The sequence below is a fragment of the Bactrocera tryoni genome, chromosome 2, assembly GCF_016617805.1.
Source record: "Bactrocera tryoni isolate S06 chromosome 2, CSIRO_BtryS06_freeze2, whole genome shotgun sequence".
In the NCBI taxonomy this organism is placed as follows: Eukaryota; Metazoa; Arthropoda; class Insecta; order Diptera; family Tephritidae; genus Bactrocera; species Bactrocera tryoni.
In genome coordinates, this window is record NC_052500.1 from 78255530 (window position 1) to 78278396 (window position 22867).

Consider the following 22867-nt stretch of genomic DNA (forward strand, 5'->3'; position numbering starts at 1 on the left):
ACATAGATATTACAATTTCATATATAAAATATGTATTTTTTATATACATACATATGTATTAGCGCTCATTTGTACTCACCAACAATACGCAAGATATGCCAAACGGATAGGACCACCATGAATTTTGTGTTGAATTTACATATGCTATGAATAATGCATCCGTTGATAATTTCATTAACAGCAAACAACCGGTGCGGTAAATTAGGCCAATGCTGAAATCAGAAACCAAAATAAGGACTATAATAAACGCAAGCGAATAGATATATAGGCGAAGCAAATAAATGAAAATAGTAACGCTAACAACACACACTTGCTTATACCTCCACATATGTACATAGTATACATCATATATACATATAAACACATGTACATCATAATATACTTAACATTATTAAATGCCAATGGTTGTAGTAAATACAAATAGAAATTATAGCGTGGCGATTAAAACAATATTGTAATGCAATTAAGTTCAACCGTACATTGTTGTTAGTCATTATTATTACTCGCATTTACTGAGCTCATTGTAGTGTAGTGTTGCGTGGAGTAAATAAAGCTAGCCGCTAGTTAGTTGTAATAACGTAAATATATTAGCGTATCATTTAGTAATATGCGATATCAAATTACTACGCTACTGTGCACTTCTGCTTGAGTGGCAGTTATTTGTGTGTCACAAAGTGGCTGTTGGAGTCATAATTAACGTAAATTTGAGTGCGCTATATGTATATTTAAAAACTTATTTAACAAAATTTTATTTAATTTAAATAGCAGCAACACTTCAATAAATTGAAACTGGTTTACTTATCACTAAAAGCGGTGGTGTCAATTTTTGGTGAAAAGATATTAAAATTTTACACTTTAAACACTTACATATGTATGTATAAGTCTTATATTTGAAGCCTTTGAAGCGAGTGAAAATTCGAGTTTATGCACAATTTTGGTGTTTTCTTAAAACTTATTAAAAATATCTTTTAACTCGTGTTTGATGAAGATAATTAAGGCTTAGAGCTTAAAAACTCAGTTATCATAAACTCGAGTTTATGGACAATTTTTGTGTTTAATATTAAATACTACTAATTAGCACTGAGTTTATGTATAACGTTGATGCTTGGAGCCTAAAAGCTCAGTAGAAAATTATCATAAGTTCGAGTTAATGAACGACTTTGTTTTTTAATATTGAAGACTATCAAATGATGCTTAGATTTTCTAAAAACTCATTAGAAAATAAATATAAACGCGAGTTTACGGAAAATTTGTTGTTTGACATTAAACACTACTTGTTAACATAGCAGGCTGAAGCAGCCCGTAGTGGATGATTCTTTTCCAAACCCACCAAACACTCAGCATAACGTTTCGAGGCGTTAATCCTGGCTTTGCGACCATTTGTTGAGCTTCACTACGCTTGCACTATTATCTTTTTCGCACATCATTGTCGTATTTGATCCACTTTTCGTCTCCTGTTACCATTCGCTTCAGAAATGTTTTGAACTCATTTCGTTTCAGCAAAGAATCGCAAATGTTAATTCGGTCCACTAAATTTTTCACAGATAATTCACGTGGTACCCAGTCATCGAGTTCCATATTGTAGTCAGCGTTAAATGGTTCAAAACATGATTAATGTTAAGTTCCTTGGCGATCTCATGGCTGCTTATGTGATGGTCCTGGTCAATCTTTTCCATAATTTCATGGACTTTTTCAACGATAGGTTGACCAGAGCGAGGGATATCTTTCACAACGAAATTTTCAGAACTGAAGTGTTGTTGTGCCACACGAACTGATACAGTATGGTCTCCATAAACTGCACGAATTTTATTGGTGGCTTGCGTGGCCTTCATCCTTTTCTATACAAAAATTTCAAAATATAGCGAATTTGTTCATTATTTTCACTCATTTTTGAACAGCTGTAACTTTTTTTCAACCTCCTCGAAATATTTTTTTTTATTTCCAAATGAAGCTTAAAATCACACCTTTCTAACACTATAAGATATGCATATGATATAACACAATGTGATTTGTAGCACTGGAGATATACGACTGCAACGACATCTATTGAAAAAATACGAAAATACTTTTTCGACAACCCAATATAATTTTTTGTAATTTAAATAAATCGCCAATGCCTTCAGTATTATGCTCTTTAATATGATTTTTCATTTTGAAGGTAAAGATTGTTGCCAAACACAAGAAGAGCTTTCAAAAGCTTTGGTAGTCACTCAAGCAGCCACTTCAAAATGTTTAACAGCGGCTGGATTTCTTTGAAAGCAAGTAAATGCGGTTTGAGGTAGTGATTTGAAGCTAAGAAACGTTAAAAGATAATTTCGAATGTGGGAAAAGCTGCTTGAACGGTATTAACAAATATGAATTCATTACTACAATCTCAAACCCAAAAAAATATAAAAAGATGAATAATTTTGAAGCCAGTGTTCTATATTTGGTTGGAACAGTAGGGCGAGATTAGTGACCAATGCCACCAGCATACTGAAGTTAAGGAAAGAACACTTATCCAGCCTGCTGAATGGCAGTGAAAGCATATCACTAGGAGATGGTGAACCCGATTCCTCAATCGATAAATAGCCTCACCATATTACAACTTTTAATAAGACTTACTAACCGAAAGAAATTTTTTTTTATTAAATTTTATGAAATCTAAAAAATTTAAACTAACGATTCAAGAATAAATCGATTGGGAACTAACTGAGTTCAAGCAACTGAAAACCACTTTTCATCCACTTGCGCAAACCAGAAGTTAAAATGAAAAATGTCTCAATTGCAATGCACTAGCATACTTTTAACAGGGAAATAAATAAAAAATAAAATAAAAAATAAAAATAAAAGTATAAAATAAATAAGTCAACACTTCGTGCACACTTGCGGTTGAAGAAACTGGCAACTGACTTACCGTCTACGCATGGCCACATTGAACTTATCCTGCGGATGCGCGTGAATATTTCGATTTTTATGCCACAGCCATAAAAGTTTCTTGATTAAAATGACGAAGAGCGCAAAAAAGAGCAAAACGAAGAGTAAATCGACGCAAATAAATATGATGAAACTGAGTGATGGCACGCTACTGGCGTCGCCCGTGAATTGTGACTCCAGCTCCGCGGCGTCTGAGTCGGTGTAAGCCGCGTAGTCACCGTGATAGGCAGCAGCGGTGGCGGAAGCGGAGATGGCTGCCGGTTGGAAGTTGTTATGCCAGCCGGCAACGGAGAAGGTCGTCGATGTAGAGGCAGTCGATGCTGAGGTGCTCGCGGAAGACGCTGCAGTGGTGACGTTGTTGTTGTTGTTGTTGGCGCTGTTCGTGCTGGTGGCAGTAACAGCGCTAGCAGTTGTTAATATTCCGGTGGCGGCGGTTGTAATTTCAGCAGCTGTGACCGATGCCAGCTCCAAGATGCTGTCGCTTGTTGTGCTCGCCAACACGCTGTACACATCATTGCTTTGGTTGCTGACGTGACTCGGTTCAACCTTCAGACTTAGCGATGATGCCGGTGATGGTGTGGGTGCCATATGCGCCACTAAGTAATCACTTCCGCCACTATATCCGCCACCGTACGCATGCGACAAACCATGTGGCATACCAAACATGGCGCTGGACATTGCTGCGCTTGTTGCTGTTGTTGCCACTCCAGCAGTTGTATTGCTCATCACTTCGAGCCACCAATTGCGTGGCCATTTGCCAATAATGCTGCATATCAGCGGCACAGCGATGGCATAGAGCAACGGCGGCAGCCAACTAATGCCGATGACGGCGCGTACGCTCACCGGAAAATAGAGCTCTTGTACCAGCGCCACAGAGCGCGCAGTTGCCGCGCCTGACACACTGCCCGCGCGCCGACCGCTGGCGGTGGCAATGCTGTCGCTAGCAATGCTATTGTCATTGCTGCCACCAAGGGCGAAGCTGCCGCCGACATTGACGCCCACACTGGTGTTGTTGCTGTTGCTGCTGATTTGCGTAATGTTTGTGGTGGCACTCAAGCTGTGCGCGTCGATGGTGGTTGCGGGGGAGGCGGCTGCCATAGGCGCGCCACTGCCATTGTCATTGCCACTTGTGGAGTTATGCCGCATATTTAAGTCGTGTTGCAGTTTATGATGGGTTTGTTGTTGTTGTTTATGTTGATTCCTTTGTTGTTGTTCCTTTTTTATTGTCGTTGCACGTGCACTTGCGGCTGTTGCCGTTGACATTTTATTGATATGCAACATTTTTTTCGGCACTAGTTCGGAGTTAACAACCAAGGCTATCGCAATCGTGGTCGAGACGCCGAGCAGCAGCAGTGAGGCTAGCGATGAGTTGACAACTGCCTGCCAATTCTGAAATGAGAAAAGTTAGAAGCGGACAAATGAGAAATTTTATCGGTAGAGTTGAGAGAAGATAACTGTATGTGTCAGTTGCAATTTAAGTTTCTTTCTAAGAGATATAGGGTGTTCTTGTTTAGTAGTTAGCACGACTGGTTAGCATCCGCTTTGTTGATATTTTACACTTCGAATATACTAACGAATGTATTCCACTCATCATTTTAACAGTTCTAATCACGAAGGAAGAAAGACAACTTGTGTTATGGAAGAGGAACGGAATAGAAATATACATATTTACAAGGGAGTAGGCGAGGAAGGAAATACATGAACTCTGGCAAGATCAGTGTCCACGAGAGCGCAAGGGAAGAACGTTAATTAATGAAAGTTGTAGAGATGTGATACAGTAGAAAACACGGCGAGGGAAGCTGTACTTAACAGAGATACTCTCCGATTTAACGCATATACTCTTCGTTCTCGGCTATTTCCGGAAATATCTGTAAAACATAGGTAAATGCAGAAAATCATGCCGGTACATATTTACGGAGACAAACTACAAGACGACGCAAACCACAACCTTTTTCAGTGTCTTCGACGGGAAGAAGCGCGGTGAATATGAGGATACAAGCTTGGCCAAAAAAATTTAGTAGAAATAATTATACTGTGGCCCCGAAAATTCGATCCATTAGAAGAAAAGCAAAAAATATGTATGCGTCCAAGAATATCGTAGGCATCTCCGGCCGCTGGGAAGATAGAAATTGACTTGGAATATGTTCATTGTGGAATCCTTGCTCTGAAGTAATACGAATGTGGTCCTGGGTTAAGACAAAATATCTATTGAAGAGTTGCCGATCGACTTCCACAATCAACATCGCTTCGCTGTATAGGTTCTTGAAAATTTCCAAGAAGATTCGCCGTTTTCCTGGCATATTTTGGTCAGCGACATTTGGTTTCAACAAATCGGCGCCGCTACCCACACATCGCATCAATCAATGAATTCATTGAGAGAACACTTCGGAGAGCTGATAATTTCACGTTTTGGGTTGGTCAATAGGCCACCAAGATCATGTCACATCACACCGTTAGTTTTTTTCCTGTGAGGATATGTAAAATCTAAAGTCCATGCGGACAATCCAGCTTCGACTCAGGCCTTAGAGCAAAACATCACGCGTGTCATTCGCCTTTTACCAGTCGAAATGCTCGAACGTGTCATCGAAAATTGGACTCAACCTATGTACCAACTGAGACGTAGCCGTGGCCAATATTTAAAAGAGATAATCTCAAAAACTAAACGACGAAGAATGTTCCTTCGAATGATAATAAATATTCTCCTTTAAATTTGAAGTTTCTGTGCTTTTTCTATTACAAAGTCGGGAACTTCGAAATGGATCAGCCTTTATACATACTTTTTAGGCTCAAACTAAACATTTCGATTAAGTGAACTTTATTTTAAACTTGTTTTGTTCCAACGAATATAAGAGAGCTCGAAACTCCAAACCAATCTCGAAGTAACCTCATTAATATTGGTTATTAGTACTCATTTCGAATATCTAGTCTTTAGTCTTGAGCTCTTTAGTCCAAATGGTTGAAATCCACATCGACGTATTTTTCTGACTCCAATAATTTTTTTGGATTTTTCAAATTTTTTACTCGAATCAATTACAAAGAGTTTTTATATTATTATCCATAGTTATAATTCTGATTGCTTATGGATAAACAGTCAAAACTATTGATTAATCTTCAATTAATTGCCAGGCCAAAATCGACTTTGTCCTCTCATTAGTTTACTAAGATAACGAAAGCTCTGAGAGCTTAATATGAAAGCTCATTCATAGAGAAAGCTCTACAGAAATGCTACTTTAGCTTGCAGAAGCTCAAAGAAGAGACAAAGGAAGAAAAATTCTTTGAGGTGTGTGAAAACCACTGAGGGCAGTACTAAGGTTCGGACTTGAAAGGTCCTGGACTTTTACTGGTTAGATGACTAATTCTTTTCCAATAGCGAGCGCGCCTTAAAAGACATATAAACACTTTTTTTTGAACTTTAATACAGGGGTGCGTGCCAGTCAAAGCTCGAAGACGAGAGATATGAAAGCTTATGAAAGATATGTACAAGATGTAAGCTCTTTAACAAAGCATTAAATAGTTGTGATACTTCAGGATTCTTATGCGAATTTTCGGAGCCTGAAACTCCAGAACACCTGCTAATTAGCTGCATAGCAGTCTGTAGACGCAGGATAACAGCCCTTGGTGATCCATGTTTTGAAATGGGGATCACATCGCCTCCCTAAAACCTAGAAGTATATTGGAATTTATCAATATGCTGGAGCTAGGTGGCGCTTTGTGACTTAAGAGAGGGCACAATAGACCTAAGATAGATGTCTACAAAAGCTTATGAAAGCTCATAATTATTGCTCTAACCTGGTAAGTTCTTAAGAAGCTACTACCCCATAATATCAATTCTTTGCGAGTCTGGTAATGACTTCAAACATTTATAGGAAACACTATATGTAATTCTTTTTAATCCTACTTTTCTGGAGTGAAAAGTTTCTAAAAATCCTAGCTATCTCTAATAAAAACACACACGAATGGATTGGAACTTATTTCCTTATCGAGAATATTTAAATCGAATATACTTTTCAAAAGCCTGCCTCAAGTCGTAATATATTTTCTTATTCTAAACAAATGGCCGCAAATTATGTGCCACTTAAAGAGTACCGCGAGCGCCACCCCTCTGCTTAGTTCGCCTAGCTGGTTAATGCCTTTAAGACATGCCAACGTTGACACAAAGCCACACAATGGAAGTAATGTGCCAGCAATGATATTTGATGTATTAAATAGGCTAAATGCAGGGGACTATAATAAATTACGACTGCGTTGCCAACTGTAAAAGTAAGACCGCCAAACGGGCCAAAAAGGCGAAATCAAATGCTAAGAAAGTCGTTTGCAGCCTGCGTTGCGGCGGATGTTAGTGGCAGCAAGGGATTTAATTAAATACGGAAATGGTAACCGACAAACGACAAATAAAGCATACGGAAATTATACAGACGTAAATATGCATGAATTCGTGCGGATGTGTGGGTATGATTTCGGTAACTTTTTATGCAAAACTTCCGAGGAATTTTATTATCAAAGCAGTGACAGGCACATTTGGGTTGTGTGCACACTCGGATTGAGTATTTGGCAAGGAAAATAATGGAATATAAAATTTGTATAACTTTTTAAGCATATAATCGAGGAGCTTCTTATGTTTTTGCAATAATGTGTGTATGTGTGTTTACGTACAATTTGTAAATTAGTAGGAATGATTATTGTGAACATAACTCATTTGTAATTTTTTGATTGTGTAATAATATGGGTTTAATGGGTTGAGACACCTTTGGGATTCACTGTTGTTTAGTTGATAAGTGAGGAAGGAATTGGCATGACTTATGAAACATTAATCTTATATGAGCATAAGGATTAATTAGAAAGAAATCATTAATCTTTTTACAAAAAAAAAGAGTTGCAATCCCATACGTTAAAATTGATTGTAATCTATGGGCCCTTAGCTGACATGTTAGTAGATTGTAATGGATCATATTACTCGTTATATACGCTGCGAGTTGAATGGACTGGATCAGAGTGGAATAGTTTCTTTGGAAGTTGAAACAGTTGGAAGGTAGTAAAATATTTTTCAAAGGATACTTTGGAGTCGTAAAGACTTTCAGCAAACTCTCCTTACTACCAAATATATGATGTTGGTAGGTGAAGCAGGTAAGTAACTAGCAAAGTAAGGCAAATTGCAGAGCAATCTTAAAATATATAATCAGCGTTGATATCCAGGCAATTTGTTCAAAATATTTCAGAGTATTAATATCTAATAAGAAAAAGGGCTCTGATTTATAGAGACCAGGGTTCTAGGTTACAAAGGCATTCCGGGAAACGAAATAGCTGTTGAGATTGCCAAAAGTGCCATACGTCTGGCTACCGAATCAGTACAGTCAATATGGAACTCACTAAAAACGATATATGAAATTTCCAAAAGGAATGATAGACGGTTCAGAGCGAGATGGGTTGTTTTACGGACATGCAGGATCGGCAAGATCATGTATAAGAGCCCCGAAGAAAGCGACGTATGCTTTTTACACACACGATTTCGTAAGAACGGCAGGATGGTTGTTGGTCTAATGACAGGTCACAAGGTCACAAGCTACTGACATTACATAAGAGCCGAATGGGCATAAGCAACGACGAAACATGCAGTAAGTGCACAAACATAAAAGAGACGCTCGTATAACTCATATGTTTCTTTCCAGAATTATCTATAACTTGTCTTAGTTAACTTAAAGCTTCTCTTGGTCAACAGTATGAATTAATTCTCTATACGACGAATACTTTAGCTCAAATGAAACTGAACTTTCATTTGGTATCAGTAAGGATTAGTAAGTCTATGTAAGTTTACGTCAGGCCAGTATAATCTATGGTCTATTGTGCCCTCCCCTATGTCACATATGGTCACCAAGGCTCAGCATCGTGAAGAATTCCACGACCCTGCTGGGCGGGATTGAGGTAATGTGATCCCTGTCCACAAAGATGGAATCTAGGGACTTGAGCATGCTTCCATAAATTGCTGGGCAATCCAGAATCAGGTTTTCGGGGTTTCCTGTTCCACATTCATTAAGCACATCACAACTAGTAACACGACATAGGTTTGTGAATATGATGTTGAAACTGTGCAACAATCTAACGAACAGGAATATAGGTGCTCCAAAAAGGACGACCGACCCGAGGCTTATAACTTCTTCCTTTGGAAGATGGTGCCATGTGTAGAAGTTGACGGAAGTGAGGAAAGTTCTCTGACCGCCAATCACTTGGGAGTGGCTATAAACGGTACAATGGTATATATGGCTCAAGCAGCTGACGACTTCCGGTCTTAGACCAAGTAACCTCTAGGTAGCCAAAGAACATCCGTTTGAAGGCGAGCTAAAGTGAGAAGGCGAAACATCCTCTCTTCAGGGTGCAGTGCGGGGCTTAGGGTCCGCCGCGTAAAAAGCCTTACTAATGGCAAGGATACAATAGCTTCGGATAAGTGAGGCTTATGACTAGTGCAAATAAAATTGTATTATTCGCTGGTAAGTTTGCATCGACTTAGGAGCCTTCAAGCCGATAATGAAGATGTAAAAAAAAAAAAATTGATTTTTTTGGTTCCGTCCGGATAAACTTTGTTTGTAACTATAACTGTCAAATATTAGAAGAGGTTACTTGCCCTGGCTGAACTGGGAAATAATTACTCTTAAACAGCTTTTTCTGATACAGTTAGATCTCATGTATCGACAAAGAACCTTGAAAGCATCTATTTTGCCGATTTATTTAAATTCCAGCTACGTCGACTTGAGGTGAGTTCCCAACCCTTTCAGCTTTGATCTTCTGAAGATGGAACAATGAAATGGGAAAAGATAAAATTATTCTACTTCGAGTTTTTTGAAAACTGACATCTGGTAAGACTTAATGAGTACTTAATTGAACAATGATGGATTAAGACCCTTTCAAATAGGTGAAGTCTGCTGGGGCCGATGCTATGCTAGATATGCGTCGAAAGCTTTCGAAACAATTTTGACCATAAACAAAGTGTAATGCGATTTGCAGAAATTTTAAATTATAGCAAATTTTCTTATGAAAAGGGCGTTCTTTCTTCGATCATAGGCAACATAAATATCGTCCGAGCAATAATCTCAAAAGCCAACAGTCCTTTGCAACCACCATTAAATTAAGACTTAGTTAACTCTACATGAGTGACAAAGATCATCAGTTCTTTTATCCTTTTTTATTTCATATGAACCTGAACTTCTTAAGCCAAACTTTTTATGTCATCGAGGGTTGAACACAGACGGTAAGCTTGAAAAATCCGCGAATTAACACGTTGAAAAGTATGAGTCTTAATCGCAAAGATTGTTCGTTTATATTACTTATTCAATTTTACGTACGCAGTAAATGATAAACACAGCTTCGCAGACCTAAGGCTTAAGCTCGAGCACGTGGAAGGTGTAGCGCGTGAAATCGTAATGAAATCCTGTGCGGCACTCCACCTCTATGATGGAGTGCAGAAGTATGTATGAAGTATGGGGTGTCAGCTTAGGAGCTTTGGCTACAGAAAAATTTTAATTTTCATAACATTATTGTTGTTGCTATAGTTAGCAAGTACAGTACTACGTTTGCTTTGAGGTAGCAAACGGCAAACAGTTGCGCGTCTTGTTTGTTGTATTGTTGTTTATTTTATATGAATTTATGAATTTTCATTTGTGTGTTACTTTGTTGACGTGAAGTGATAAGCTAAAATACTTTTGCATTTTCCACTAAAAGAAACTTGAAATCTTTTTAACTTTTTAGTCGAGTTTACGAGTATAGTATTTACAAAGTAAAAATCAACAACTTTGCCAAAGTTTTAAGTTGTTGCTTTGTGCTTTTGTTGAGGGTGTTTTGAGTGGCCATGAAAATGAAAGGGAGTAGGGTGACAAAACAATTGCGGAAAGTAGTGACGATGGAGTTTTAGCTGGAAATATGAAACGCGAGAAAATACTGTGTTAGCGTTTTTGATAGTGAGATTCTTGAAAAGTTAGTTTCGAGGAAATATTCCCATTATTAGATAAATTAAAATGAAATTTGTTAAGTTAAGCAGATGCAATTCATTGGCTCTCACTTTGTCAATAATGATTTATTTCTACAGACCTTAAATGTAGAGGAAGGAAAAATTTATGAAAACTAGGTAGACATCATAAGTAGTCTTGGCATGGAGTATAGATTGTTAAGCCCCATAAGGAAGCTTTTTTTAGAGATTCCGTTTGCGAGATATAATTCAAAAGCTCACAATTTGTCGCCCAGATCACAATGTTCTCCAAAGAAGCACACAATGTGAAAGCTTGTAAAGAGCTTTTGTCTGTGAGGTATTTTCGAAAGCTCTTTTGTTATCGCGCAAGGTAGACATCAAAAAGATTTTTGTGCTTTTCTGCTTGTGAGACATCATGCGAAAGCTCACTATTTATCGCCCAGATCACTATGTTCCATATAAAAGTTAACTATTTTAAAGATTTTGCAAATCTGACGTTCTTCGAAATCCCGCTGATTGTCGCGCAGAGGTTAAATTGTTAATCTAACTGAAAAAGCCTTTAAAGAGCTTCCGTCCGTGAGATATCTCTCGTAAGCTCGCTAGTTATCTCTTAAAGTAGACACTTTTAGGATTCTTGTGAAAGCTTTTCTAAATACCGAGAGCTGACTAAGGAAGTGAGACGCATTTGCAGAAAAAAAACGAGAGGGGCAGAATTGCGTGAGTATGAGGACCTTGACAAGCTGGCCGACAGGGGTAATGTTCGAAAATTCTCCGAAAGATGCAGCGACTATCAAAAGGTTTCAAGATCGGAGCATATTCTAGGATAACCCTCAGGGGTGATGTGTTGAGCATACTAAAATTATAGAGGAAACACTTCTTCAGTCTGCTGAATGGCAGTGAAAGCATAACATCAGGAGATGTCGAACCCGTTTGCCCAATCGATGTAGCAGACGTTCAATTTAAGAAGTTCGAATACCAATTGCCCGTAAGAAGAAAAACAAAGCGTCGAGGGCCGATGGATAGTCGGCCGAGCTATTCAAATACGGCGGCGAAGAATTGATAAGGAGCATACTTCTCAGCTTCTTTGTAGAATTTGGTAGGGCGAAAGCATGCCCAACGATTGGAATTTAAGGAAAAAAGGAGTCCCCCCACAATCTGCGCCAACCTCCTTGGGATAAGCCTACACAACATCGCATATAAGGTTCTATCGAGCGTATTGTATGAAAAATTAAGGCTCATCGTCAACGAACTAATTGGACCTTATCAGTGTGGCCTTAGGCCTAGAAAATTAACAACTGACCAGATATTCACCATGCGCCAAATCTTGGAAAAGACCCGTGAAAAGAGGATCCACACACACCACCTCTTCCCTCGTCGATTTCTAAGTTGCTTTTTGACAGTACAATAAAGAGCTGCCTTTATTCCGCAATGTCTGAATTTTGTATCTTCTCAAAACGGTTATGTAAACTGACATTGAGCAATACCAAAAGCTCCGTCAGGATCGGGAAGGACCTCTACTCGCCGTTTGATACCAAACGAGGTTTCAGACAAGGCGACTCCCTATCGTGCAACTTCTACAATCAGCAGCTGTAGAAAATAATTCGAACTGCAGAGTTGAATTGAGAAGGTACAATCTTCAATAAGTGTGTACAGCGACTGGGGTATGCGATATCATTTGTCTCAACAACAGCGCCGTTAGCTCTGCTTTCTCCAGACTGGATAAGGAAGCAAAGTAAATGGGTCTGATTGTTAACGAGGGCAAGACGAAATATCTCATGTGATCAAACAAACAATCGTCCCACCTGCGACCAGGTTCTCCCATCACTGCTGACAGTCATAACTATGACTTGAAAGTCGTAAATAATTTAGTCTTTCTTGGAACCAGTATCAATACCAAAAATCCCGCTATATGGTGCAGAAGCATGGACCATGACGACATTTGATGAGTCGACATTACAAGTTTTCGAGAGAAAGATTCTGCGGAAGATTTATGGCATTGACAGCGGCGAATACAGCAGTCGATGGAACGATAAGCTGTTTGAAATATACGACGACATTGACATAGTTCAGCGAATTAAAGGACAGCGGCCACGCAGGCTCGGTCATGTCGTCCGAATAGACGAAAACACTCCAGCTCTAAAAGTATTCGACGCGGTATCCGACGGGAAAAGCAGAGGAAGAGAGAAAAACCAAGTGGAGAAGGACTTGGCTACGCTTGGGATCTCCAATTGGCGTCAAGCTTCGAAAAAGAAAGACGACTGGCGCGCTGTTGTAAACTCGACTACATCTGAGTAAGCGGTGTCTACGTTAAAAAAGAAAAATAGGAAGAATAAGAAAAAATAACTGTTATTCAAATGCCTCTATACAAAAATAAATAAGATTTTTTAAATAATTTTTTTTCTGATTTTTCTGTACGTCATACACAGTCTTAGAAGTTTTCTAGTATTCTAAACTTGGTTTTAACTTCTTAAGCATAAACTTTTTTAATTCCTATTTTTTTGATTTCCAATATTTCTTTACTCAATTCGCCAAACTAAAATTTGTTTTGTAATTTGTATTATTAATTATTGATGTAAGTAGCTTGTATTGACTGTTTGCTTCACATTCTACTCAATTTTTCTCCCCAAACGTCATTACTTTATGCACAGTTTGAAGCGTAAATTCACTTAACTTGATCATTAAGCCAAAAAATGTTTTATTAGCTCACTCTTACGCTGTTTTGGCCAATTTAATCTACGTTAAATGCCTTAAGTCCTGACCCAAACATCCTACGCTTAACAAGAAAAAATATCAAAAATTTTGGCTTTGCTTTTTGCTGCCTGTTTCTTTATTAGTACGAGCTGGCTTTTTTTCCGTTTTTTGGTTTTCGACTTTAAATTTTTAAATTTTGATTTTTGTTTTTCGGTTTTCTTTTCTTGCCGTTTTTGCTTTCTTATGACCAATAAAGAATTATTCTTTACAGTTGTTGCTTTTCTATTCGCATTTTCATGTAAATTCTCAAAGGCAAACAAAAACAAGCATGGCGCGGTTTATCTTTTTGGGAGCATAAATTCAAAACATATAAAACTGCTATGCACACACACACACACACCCTTACACTCACAAACAAGCAACATTGCTCTCAAACGCTTACATATGCACAAGCAAACAAATACATGTAAGTGAGTGTGTGTGTATGTAAACCAATATACCGTTTGTGTTTGAGTTTGGCTTTTTCAACTTGGGAAATATGATTGTTGATTTCCAAAATTTATTCCAAGTTTTTATATTTTCTTGTTTTTTTCGTTTTGGTTTTTCGAGGGCAAACACAGCGCCATCACCATCAACCAGTCAACGCAGCAAAAAAATACCGTCAAGTTTTTGTCACTGCGGACCGTTTTATTTGCTTTTCATTTCTGCTTGTTGTCGTTTGTTATTAATTTGAAATTCAACTCGTGCGTCCGTCCAGCTTCTGCCCCTCTTCCGCATGGCGCAACTGAAATCTGCCACAAGTCTTGCAACACGGCAACCGCACAGTTGTTTCGGTGTTCGGTCAGACTCGCAATTGTTTTGCTCTGCATTTATTTGGCACATAAATGTTTGTGTGTTTGTATTTATATAATTTGTTTATATGCGAGTATGCATATTGTAGTTGTATTGGTGTTGTGATTTCCTGTCATGCAACACATTTTACGAGTTAGTAAGCTGCAACACATGCACTAATTATAATATCTTGTGTAAGATAACGTGATAGATATATGTATTTGTGATTGTCTAAATATGTACCTATGTGTCTGTACATTAGAGCGGATTGATATTTTGGCAACTTTGTAAAAGAGACCATGGGTCCAAAACCGCTTTTGAGACAGGGATTTTTAAGCGAAGTCATTTCCCGCATATATATTACAATTATTCCGTTTCTTTAGCTAACTGTGAATCAACGCAGCCTAATGTACATATATTTCCTGGCTTCTTGATATTCATGATATCCACAGCAATTACTTGCAAATATTTTTATTTATTTGTGCAAAGTGTGCAGGTTACACATTGCAGATTGTCCCATCTTGTATTAAGAAACTTATGACTTAGTGAAAAAAATATAAAAAAAATCAATAAAAACCTCGAACTCAAAAAAGACAATGAATCAGGACATTTCTTTTTGTAAAGAAACTTTGCATTTATTTAAGGTTCAAGTAACATGGATATCTTTAATACTTGTCCCTTCTCTTATATGAAGTTTTAATTATCTAAGCTAGTGTTTCGATTTAGTTTGCAACCGTATACATCGGATCTGAATGCAGGAGCATAAAGGAGTAGCCGGCAATGAGCTGGCCGACGAACTAGCTCCGCAGCGGCTTCCAGTGTGATAGGGCCAGGACCATGCATTGCGGTGAGGTCCCACACCATAAAGAAGTTGCTCCGTACGGAGGCGAGAGTGGGCAGAGAACGACACTGGCAGCTAGCAACATGAATGCGCCACGCCAAATTACTATTGGGAGTTTACAACTTAGCAAGGTTTGGAGATATGATCAACCCTACCCGAGACAAATTCCGTCCGCTTATACTCGACACTGCAGGCTCAAGAAACACTTCTCCAACATGGGCATAATCTTTTGCGCAAAGTGCCGGTTCTGCGACATGGAACAGGAAACTCCAGACAACCTGACCTATAGCCTATTTGACAGGTCGTGGTGGCCAAGTTTGTTTTCGGATTTGTGTCATATTTTGCTAGTATTTTATTTTTTTTGAGGAGGGGATTCATCCAAAAACGCATGCACAATTCATATTGTCCGCTAAGGATGCACCTCTTTCGGGATCACGTCGAGTTAGTTTTATCTAACTTTTATTTAACTTTTTTATTTAACCTATGTACTAAATACGACTTAGCTTGTTACGAGACCGCCGTTAGGTATTAATTTGCAAGACCAAGCTGAGCAAGAATGTCCTTTACAAACTCTCTGCGAGATTATTTAGCTGGTCTTAAGCTTCTCCGCTGCCGTTCTCTTATCCTGAGTTCTAGGAGCGATATTACGGCCCAATCATTCATTTTCGCCCATACCAGCTTTGATTGCAGCATGTGACTTATAACGGTATAGGGCGTCATCCTTTGGTTTATTATTCGTTTGATAGTGGTTTTCTCCACTACACATCTCGAGCAGGAGAAAAATATATGTGCCGGTCAAATTGCAATATCAGCCGCACCTAACAAGGTGAACAGAAGCTAGCCATCAATAGGTCTTATTCCTTTCGAAATGAGACTGAAAATGCCGTTACCATCAATAGCGAGCGTTATAATATGATGTCGTTAGACTGTTCTTTCGGAATTTAATGAAATTGGCACGGGTGTTCTCTATTTTCAACAAGATAATGCCCCGCCTCATGTTTAAACATGGACACAATTGGCGATTAGCTGATTCCTAGAAATGCTCCCATTACATTGCCACCACGATTATTGCAATTAACGCTTATAGATAATTTTTTCGTCGTCATGTTTGCGACTTAGCTCCCATATTACTGTTGACAGTCAACAGATTCATAGTCCTTTGCACGTAGGCAACGATGAATACCGCAGTCGATGGAACGATGAGCTGTACGAGATATACAACGACATTGGCATACTCCAGCGAATTAAAAGATATCTGCTACGCTGGCTAGGTCATGTCGTCCGCAAGGATGAAAATGCTTTAGTTTTAAGGACATTCAGCGCAGTACCCGCCAAAGAAAGCATAGGAAGAGGAACACCTCCACTCCGTTGGAAAGACCAGGTGGAGTAGTACTTGGCAACACTTGGTATCTCCAGTTGGGCTCATACAGCGAAAAGGAAGAACGCTGTTGTAAACTCGCCTATTGTCCACGTCAATGAAGCAGAAAAAGGTGAGATTCGCGAAATATAAAGAGCTGATGTCAATTGTAGTTTTTAATTTTCTTAACAAGCAAGCTTAAATAAAACTTTTTGAATATGGTTTCTTAGTGCTTAGTTTTTTATAAAGAGCAATGAAATAGGATTTGTTTTGTTGGATGCATTGTGAAGGTAGCTGCGGATGCCAAGGCCTTTTGAGAATAGTTCTTAACAGTACAATCCTTTTTTCCAGTCAAGGGACTTGCAATATTTTTATTCCTCGAAAACTGTAACATAACTTGAGGAGCATCGGGACCGTGATCTCTATAGACGTTTTTTATTAGATTTTTTATAAAGAAATACTAAAAACTGCTTGAATGAAGCTATTTTAAAATCGATCGTTGAGGAAAGTGTCGTTGTGTCCAACAGAAAAGACAACACTTAATATTTGGAATATATGTAGTAGTTTGCATTCCACCTTACCAAATTGAAAACAAATTTTCTGAATATTAGAGGAACGTGAGGATGAATCGTTCGGAAATTAATTTGTACTACTCTTGCCATTCAAAGGTATTCTAATTTTCGAAAAGTATACATACATATGTGTAGTAAGAATATAATTGTATATTGATATTTAATGGAATTCATAAAGACCAACGAAAATGAATGAAATGTTTAAGTTCAAAGCTTAAGCATTGTGGCTTTGCTGTGTCGAAATATTGCACAATATATTTGGATGCATGCATTTCACGCCTGTAAGGGAGATAATGAAATTTATCTAAATATATACACATTGCATAAGATTTAATTGGTAAATACAGACATATATATACTTGTATAATTTTAAATATATATATATATATATGACACTAATGGCTAAGGGCTTTTTACACCTAATTGCTTTTACAAATATATATGTACATTCACAAATGTTTGAGGCTTTTATCCAAAAGCTTTTCTTATTTATAATGCAACAATGATGACCTTTAATTTACTATTTGCAAATTACTTTACCTGACCAACTTGATTAGTTCTAGTTGGAATTCCGAACATTCTCAAGAAGAATATAAAATTAAATGTAAGTATGAAAGTTTTACTTATATGTACATATGTAATAGAAATAAGTGAATTATGAGTTTATCAAAATTCGGAATGTGAAATTCCTGTAAAATTCCTCGAGAGAAATGCAAATTATGCACTAACGAAAAGATGTATGTATGTATGTACTAAATAAATATGCGATTGTAATTAAAGTGAGAATTATTTATTTTAAATTACTTACGAAATTATTGCGAAGTAATTATGTAATTATTAAATTTTTTTTATCCTTATGTGCAATTAAAATTTTCGAGAATTTAATTTACTAATTGACTAATTGTAATGAGATCAAAGTTATAATTGACTGCGATTATTGAACCCAAATAATAGAGGTGGTGGCGTCAAATGATGTAAATTGAAATTGTGTTATGAATATATAAAAAAGTCACTCATTAATACTAGACTTGCCACGAAGTTTGTATCAGCAATACGGAAATATCTGGGACTCTGTAAAGTATACTCGTATAGAAGTATGTTCAGAACGGATCACTATATTAGCTCAGACACCTTTGTTAATAATATGCTACCGAAAAAGTTACACAAAAGTGGTTGATAATCAGTATGTTAGCATCAAAAAGTTGCCATAGGATCTCATTCTTCGACTCAACACCCTTTGGTTAATGTTTTCGGTTAAGTTTTGGGAGAAGAGTGTCAATACTAGATTCGTGCTCAAAGATCTGAGTCATTTGCAAAAATTACTTCGAATGGAGGTCACAAAACAGATGCCTAAGAGGCTATATTCATCTAACACATAACTACTGGGAACGAAACATGATTTTATTAACATGGCATCGAAACTGTCCAACGAAAACACAATCGGCAATGTATAAATAGTTCGAAATCGAATAAGACCAAAACTCGCTGAAGAAACTGATCTCAGCCGAGGTTTAAAGGTATGGAAAATCGAATCAAGCCTTTTCTTTTTTATATTAGCTTAAGAGCTCATTTTGAATTATATTGAAAAATGTGAAAATGTATTGGTTTTAAAACTGTCTAAGTCAAATTTGATCGGATGGTATAGCTACCATACAAACTGACTTAAGTAAGTTTTTGTGTGGAATTAATATTATACATATGTATGTATGTAATATTTGAAATATAAAATTTGAAATCTTTAATTAATCTTAATCTTTAATTTTTGATACTTAATATTTGATATATCCAATAATCTACACTTCGTAATCTGTATTCTATAATCTATAATCATGAATCTATAATCGATGATCTATAACCTATAATCTATTCTGTATAATCTATGATCTATAATCTATAATCGATAATCTATAATCTATAACTTATAATCTATAATCTATAATCTATAATCTATAATCTATAATCTATAATCTATAATCTACAATCTATAATCTATAATCTATAATCTATAATCTATAGTCTGTAATCTATAATCTATAATCTATGAATTTATAATCCATAATCGTTAATCTTTAATTTATAATCTATAATCTATAATCTATAACCTATTATCTATAATCTATAATCTACAGTCTATAATCTATAATCTACAGTCTATAATCTATAATCTTTAATCTTTAATTTATAATCTATAGTCTTTAATATTTAATAATCACGTTTTTCAATATTTCCTTATTGGATCTGCTTGATAAAGCCATTAATAATCACAATTCTTGAATCGTAAATCTTAAATCTGGAATCTTAAATCTGAAACTTAAGTCTTAAATCTTAAATTTTTAATCTTAAAACTTAAATCTTAAATCTTATTTGGAGCAGCAATCGATTTTCCACAATGCTGGCAAATAGGAACGTAGAACGAATCTATAATCTTTAATCCATAATCTATGATCAATAAATCTTAAACTGAAATCTTAAATTTTAAGTTTTAAATCTTTAACCTTTAATCTACTACCCTTAGTCTTTAACATTTAATCTTTAATCGTTAATCTTTAATCTTAAATCTTAAATTTTAAATTTTAAATCTTAAATTTTAAATTTTAAATCTTAAATCTTCAATCTTAAATCTTAAATCTTAAATCTTAATTCTTAAATCTTAAATCTTAAATCTTAAAACTTTAATCTTTAAACTTTAATCTTAAATATAGAATAAAAAAATCCAAGATCTTTTACTAGTAACTATTATCTAATATCCAATATTTGAAATCAGATTCCATCATTATTTACAATATTACACCAATATTTGTCTGATTACCGTTACTTTTGTCAATTAATTATTTTTCTGCTAACCCCTACCAATTAATTAATATCGATTTTCAGCTATGCACTAAACAAACCGTTATCATTGCCGCTTAATCCAAGTTGACCTCTAAAATTCACGAAATTTCGCATGCCTTTGTATTGTTTCGTGCTCATATAACATGAAATTAGTATATATTGACATATTATATAGTATATATGTTGAGTGCAGTTTTCTCAAATAAATGCCACCAAATAATGAAATTGCTCATAATTAGCTAGCAGCGTGTGCAACGCTGTGCCATTATAAACCGTTTAAAACTTGTTTTATGCATTTTCAAAATGGCCAACGCAGATTGCTGCCGCTGCCACGCGCTTCAATCCGTAATATGGATTGGTATATATACAAGTATGAATGTGTGTATGGATGTATGTGTATATGGATGAACGTGTATGTTAATGTGTGTGTGTGTGTATGACAGCGTTTATCGTTCTTTCGAATTTGTAGCGCAAAATCAGGTTTATTCAATTTCAATTATTTTAACTGTGCCATTTCCACTGTGTGCTTGTATGGGTGAGCGCTGGTTGTGATTGCGGCGAATTAAACGAGTGACTTATTGGATTGGGAGAGTGAAAGTTTGGGTGTGGCTGTGTGCTGTATGTAAATCACTCGACAATTATTCATTTGTATTTGCTGCTGATTGCGGTCAGTTGTTTAGCAAATTGACGGTGATTAATTTTTATGTGAACGTATAAAGTGGCTATAAATGAGCGTGTTGACTCTTGTATGTCTATGCGGGAGCATGAGTATGTAAACAATGTCTGCTAATTTCATATGTAAATGTGATGGTGTAAATGTAAATGATTAATTGCAACATTTGCTTGAGAATTTTGCGTAAAAAATTACAGTGAAAGGTTATTTGTGGACGTTTTTGTTCTAATTTTTTTTTGTACATAGATTTGCTAACGAATTTGGTTAGCTAGTCAACTAGTCGAAATCAAGTTTACCTTTAAGTTCACATGTTGACTCTTAACTATCACATTTCTTCTTGTTTTATTTATTATATATTAAATTTACTTTTCAAACACTTTTTAATTTTTCACAAAACAAAAATATTTTTCTCATTTAAAATCGACTATCAATTGCATGCCGAAATTCTAGCATCTCCTACATTATATCTCCTGCACTTCATTTGATATTCCGACTTTCAATTTAACGCCGTTTTAATATATGCAAACAAATCGCAATGTATTTTCATTTGTTTTTAATATATTCCGCACTTTGTATTTGATTTTCATGTGTTGCGCAACTTTTGTAACAACTTTCAATTTCAATTCCCGCAATGTAAATAGCAACTAGCACAAATAATTTAATTTTCAAACATTATAATATTTATTTACATATTTTCAGCGCCAATAAATAGCCAAAACGTGCATATAAATCATTTCATGGACACATTTGATTGCTGTTTCATGTAAAAAGTTCAGGCGATTGCAAATTTTATGCTGATTAGTTATTAGTTATTAGCGGATAGTAAATATTTGGAGAAGCAATCGCTTTCCCACAATGCTGCCAATAGGAAAACAGTACCAAAATTATTCGCTTAAGGTCAAACATTTAATTGTAGTCAAAAGCCACCCAGCAGAATTCTTCAAACTTCGATCACTAGAAGGATGTAGGTTTCAGTTCTGTAAGGAATTATGTCCTTTGAATTCAGATTTATGAAATTAATTTGATTTTTGTTTGAAGTATATCGCATACATATTAGAGCGGGACGTTTTTTCTACAAAATCGCGTATGCGGGAAATGTTCTAAAAATCTGACTAATCAGCTGCATAGGAGATATGCGACTTAGCTGATTCCGATAATTGATCAGTATAATATCAAAATGCACCTACGTATTAAATTTCATTCAGATATCTCAAAAAGAAGAAATTTGTGTAATATACAAATAAAAAAAAATAAAATTTGCCTTAAAATCGCTGGCGCGAAACCATTTTTAGACCCATAATCTCTTAGGCAAAGTTGTTCACAGTGATCCGTAGAAAATTTCTCACATACGGGAACACATATTTAGGACATTTTGTGGATAAAATTTGAAGTTGAAGTTACGAGTATATAAAGTTCGGTTAGGTTAGGTTAGATGGCAGATCTAGAGGGATCACACGTGGACTGCTATATGAAGTCCTTTGTAAAGCCATAGAAAAAACGAACTCCTGTGCTCGAACTTATAAATTAGCAAAATGTTTGGTAACTAATAAAAATTTAAGTGAGGCATTCCTTGACCAACCCTGAACGCACTGTTAAAGTGTTGAAGGCTAGTATCGCTATTTGAGTGAATGTTCACTTCTCTGAAGGGGGCTGCACTTCGGAGCAGTATGTCTATTGTAACCTTAATGGCTGCTGAAGTTGGAGTTGATAAGGAATTTCTGACAGTAAACCCCTTCACCAAACTTCCGCCTAAGATTTGACTCATCTTTAAAGAAGCTAACTGTCCCTCTCCTTCAACGGCTTCTTTTGTGTGTGAGTATTTCTGAAAGTTCAGGCACCTGTTCTTGTAACAGTACAGATTCTCTTAGTCTGTTAGCAGCTTTCGCCGCCTTACACCTTCCGACGATGTCAGCGGACACTATGTGCAAGATGGCGTTAAGTGCCATGATTGGAGTGGACCTTGATGCACCACACATTTTGGTGAGCGCCGCCCGTTGAATGTTATCGCGTTTCTTTGCAAGTGTGGTCTTTTCCCTCCTCCTCATAAATACTCCATAGAACGTAATGTAAGCGAGTTTGTTAAATATTTTTAACTTGGTGTAATCGACTCAAAAAAATTTATTCGATTTTTTTCGAAAGATTGGTTTTAGTGTTGGTGAGGAAAATTTCCATGAACGGGTTAACTTATCGACTTCAAATT

The 22867-nt window shown here is 36.5% G+C and overlaps 1 protein-coding gene across 1 annotated transcript in view; it reads right to left on the reverse strand.

Annotated features, from left to right (window-relative positions):
* LOC120768553 overlaps positions 1 to 22867 on the reverse strand; it is a 352878-nt gene that overhangs the window by 33745 nt on the left and 296266 nt on the right. Inside the window, exons 17-18 of the mRNA XM_040095297.1 lie at positions 2897 to 4305; positions 80 to 212 (exon numbers count right to left, since the gene is read on the reverse strand). Of these exons, the coding sequence (XP_039951231.1) occupies positions 80 to 212; positions 2897 to 4305 (1542 nt within the window). The remainder of the gene's footprint in view (positions 1 to 79; positions 213 to 2896; positions 4306 to 22867) is intronic.